General features: G+C 38.3%; 1 protein-coding gene across 2 annotated transcripts in view; it reads right to left on the bottom strand.

The window, feature by feature from the left end:
- Nucleotides 1–209: 209 nt before the first annotated feature.
- The window catches only part of LHX5 (LIM homeobox 5), a 54,900-nt gene continuing 51,913 nt past the window's right edge, over nt 210–3,196 (bottom strand). For both annotated transcript variants that reach the window (XM_088457231.1, XM_088457230.1), the window contains exon 6: nt 210–1,924. In XM_088457231.1, coding sequence (XP_088313357.1) covers nt 1,557–1,924 — 368 coding nt within the window. In that variant the 3' untranslated portion in view covers nt 210–1,556. The remainder of the gene's footprint in view (nt 1,925–3,196) is intronic.

Here is a 3,196-nt window from a genome sequence, read left to right as displayed (position 1 = left end):
ATGGAATGTGGCAGAACTTGTGTGATAAAAGGCAAAAGGTGCGGTCCATCTACTCTGTAAAAATTCTGCATTTACTATCAAAGACTCAAAAAATAAATAGGGCACACATGCCATGAAAATGCCATGTACATAGATTTCTTAGCAAACTCACAAATAAAAAGGCAGGTAAACAATGTACAATAAATAATAAGGAAACACAAAACGTACTTTATTTTTTTCCATTTCTTTATACAAAATAAGTAAATGTGAAGCTTAGGAGCTTCTTCAAAGTATAATACAGCAAAAAGGGGCTCTCATACTGCCCCCTCCTCCTATCATCCCAATCAATAGTTTAGTTTACTGTGGTTTGGCAAAACAGAAGAGAAAAAACAGCCAGCCATATCTCGCACATCATTTATGTGAGGTGCCTGGTTGTTAGATAAAAGTGACTTTTTGCTTATCTTTAAAATCAGTGAGTGAAAGACAGCCTACAAAGCTACCACTAGAGGGCACCCTAACACCATATTGCTGGTATACATCAGTCAGAACAATTTAAATCTCTAGAATTATTTTTAAGATTTTCTTTTCTTTTTTCATTTCCAGTGCATTCTATCACCCAGTTGTAAGAACATAAGGGTCATGTATTTGACACCCATTTCTTAAGCAGGCTGAGTTAATGCCAGCTGAGAATTTAATCAATGCAAAAACTTAGACAGAGCAATAGCTAAATCCAATACTTCTCATTAGCATGTACATTTCAACTATCACTTCTTATTGCTTAAAAAAACTGCCCATCATGACAGCTAATGCATAAGAAAAGAAAGATATATTATCTTTATCACCGAAAAAAAGTACATTTAGGAGGCCATTGGCCGTCTTGTGACAGTAACATTATGAGGCGTATTACACAATTTGTTCCTGTATATATATATATATATATATATATATATATATATATATATATAATTCTATAAAGAATTCTGAAACGCAAAACAAAATATATTATTTCGGATACAAGCTATTTGCTAATGATCTGAGTACTAAATGGTTCCTTCTTTTGATCATCTTTTGGACCAAGCTCAGAAGACACGAATAACAAGTAAAACAAACTTAGGGTAGCAAAATTGGTCCCAATCCATGTGGTAGACTTCTTGTTTCACCGGCTTTCAGTCACTACAGGGGAGGAGGCAGTTTATTCTTGAACAGCCATGGAGGTGAATTTTGGTTTCAGTGCCATGTTGGTCCCAATGATGTCCCTCATCTGGATAGATGGTCCAGTACTTTGGGATGAGTAGTAAGGAGACAGGCTAGAGGTCTATCTGTATCTGTCAGGGAAGTGGATTTTGGTTCTGTTTGTACTTCTTGCTTTGGGTTTTATCACTTTGCCCCTTTTGTCAGAGTATTTTTCTAATTTTCAGCTCAGAATGGGGCATTATATTGTAATGCAGGAGGTACTCCGGGACTGCTTGTATTCTACCTTTTGCAGGATCAAGTCTTTGTCCATCAGCTTGAAAAGATGACATGAAAACCAAAGGAACGTTGGTCAATGAAGACAGTATCTCCCAAGCTGCTAGTTATTACCATACTGTGGCCTCATTAATGTCAGGGTTCTGATGGGGTAGAGGACCACTAAAACCACTATTGCTAGACATAGAAAATGGTGGACTTGGACCACTGCTGAAGACTTCCCCAGATATTGGATGTAGAGAGCCAGTCATACTGGGCTCTGGGCTGGGTGTATCAGGGTGAGATATCATGTCCGCATATCTTTGGTTTTCTGAGGGGTGATGAACAACTAATGGTGGTTCTAGAGAACCAAGTGGGGTTGAACCAGGCCCTGAATTCTGTAGGTAGCTGGAATCTGCTGGGGATTGTGTCTGGGAGGATGGAGGCCCATGGGGGAAAAAATCATAGGTTCCACTTCCATAATAATCGCCTTGATAATCTGTCAAAAAAACAAAAACAAAATAGTCTGTAAATATATAGAACAGGGCAGTACATTCAAATAGATTTTTTTATTCCATTAATATCTCTAATCTCAATTCATTTTAACTTTCCAAGTCTGAATTCCCAAGAACCAAAGCACATGTACAGAAAATAAAAAAGGAGTCAATAAGTGAACAAAAATGTGCGAAAATTGGTCACGATCATCCACTTTATGTATACCAGAGGGGTGGGGGGTGGAGCGGTGCATCAAAGTGTGATTTCTTTTTTGAATGCAATCTAAAAAACACCATCAATTCAATGTTGGCTTTAAAAACAAATTGATTTATTTATTACTCAGCAATATGGCTAAAAGTACATCCGATGTATGCCATTTTTAAGCAGCATCTTAGACTGGGTACGGCATAGAACAAGCAAAACAAACATCAGGAAAAATCTACTCACTCCTGATTTAACCCTTTACAGTGTATCAACTTTTGATTTGATTTGTTAGAAGTGTGAGACTTTGGGCGTCTGGTGCAAGTGTACTTGTTGATGGTGGTGATGACTGTCACATCTGTGCTCTGTATGCTATATTTAAAGTCGTGCATATGATAACATTTGAGTCTAAGCGCACGTTACTGCCTTCTGTGTAAGCAATCCAATATAACACAGGTGTCTCTGTATAGCTACCATTCAAAGTGTATGCATTTCACCCAATCTCGCCATTGAGGACTTCTCGCAGATTTGTGTGGCATTCTGTGCAGTTTTGCAAAGCAGGACTTGATACATTGCAGTATCGCAGGTCGCAAGACAAGCATTGCCCTTTGCAAGTTGCCAGTTACAAAATAAAGCGTTCTGACATGAGATTTTTACTTTATGAAATAACACGGTTTGAAATCTAGACAAAAGCAGGCATGGCAAATTGCTGCTTGCAGAAAATAAAAACAATAGACTTTGATACATGGCCCTGCCAGTCTTCGCCGTTTTGTCCCAGGAGGTCTACATCTGGCCTTGTACACATGTTGGTATAGTACAGTGTCTAGCCTAAAGAGTTTTAAGCCCATCTTGGTGGCTGTGGTACATGAGATAGTGCCGGAGAGCGGCTCTTTTGTGTGTTTCTTTGTGAATATATAATTTATTCTGTCAATGCGGGAGAGTGCTACAGATAAAACCAGCCATAGGATTAAAGAGCAGATGACAAGCATATGAAAACTACATGTAGAAGAAAAGACAAAAAGAATGAAGGGGGTAGAAGCTACTGTGAAACCAGAACTTGCTTTGCATTAATTAA

This window comes from Taudactylus pleione, unplaced genomic scaffold (assembly GCF_031769625.1).
Source record: "Taudactylus pleione unplaced genomic scaffold, aTauple2 ptg000749l, whole genome shotgun sequence".
NCBI lineage: Eukaryota > Metazoa > Chordata > Amphibia > Anura > Myobatrachidae > Taudactylus > Taudactylus pleione.
The sequence above is the reverse complement of the archived record's forward strand: the minus strand, read 5'-3'. Positions and strand labels throughout refer to the sequence as shown.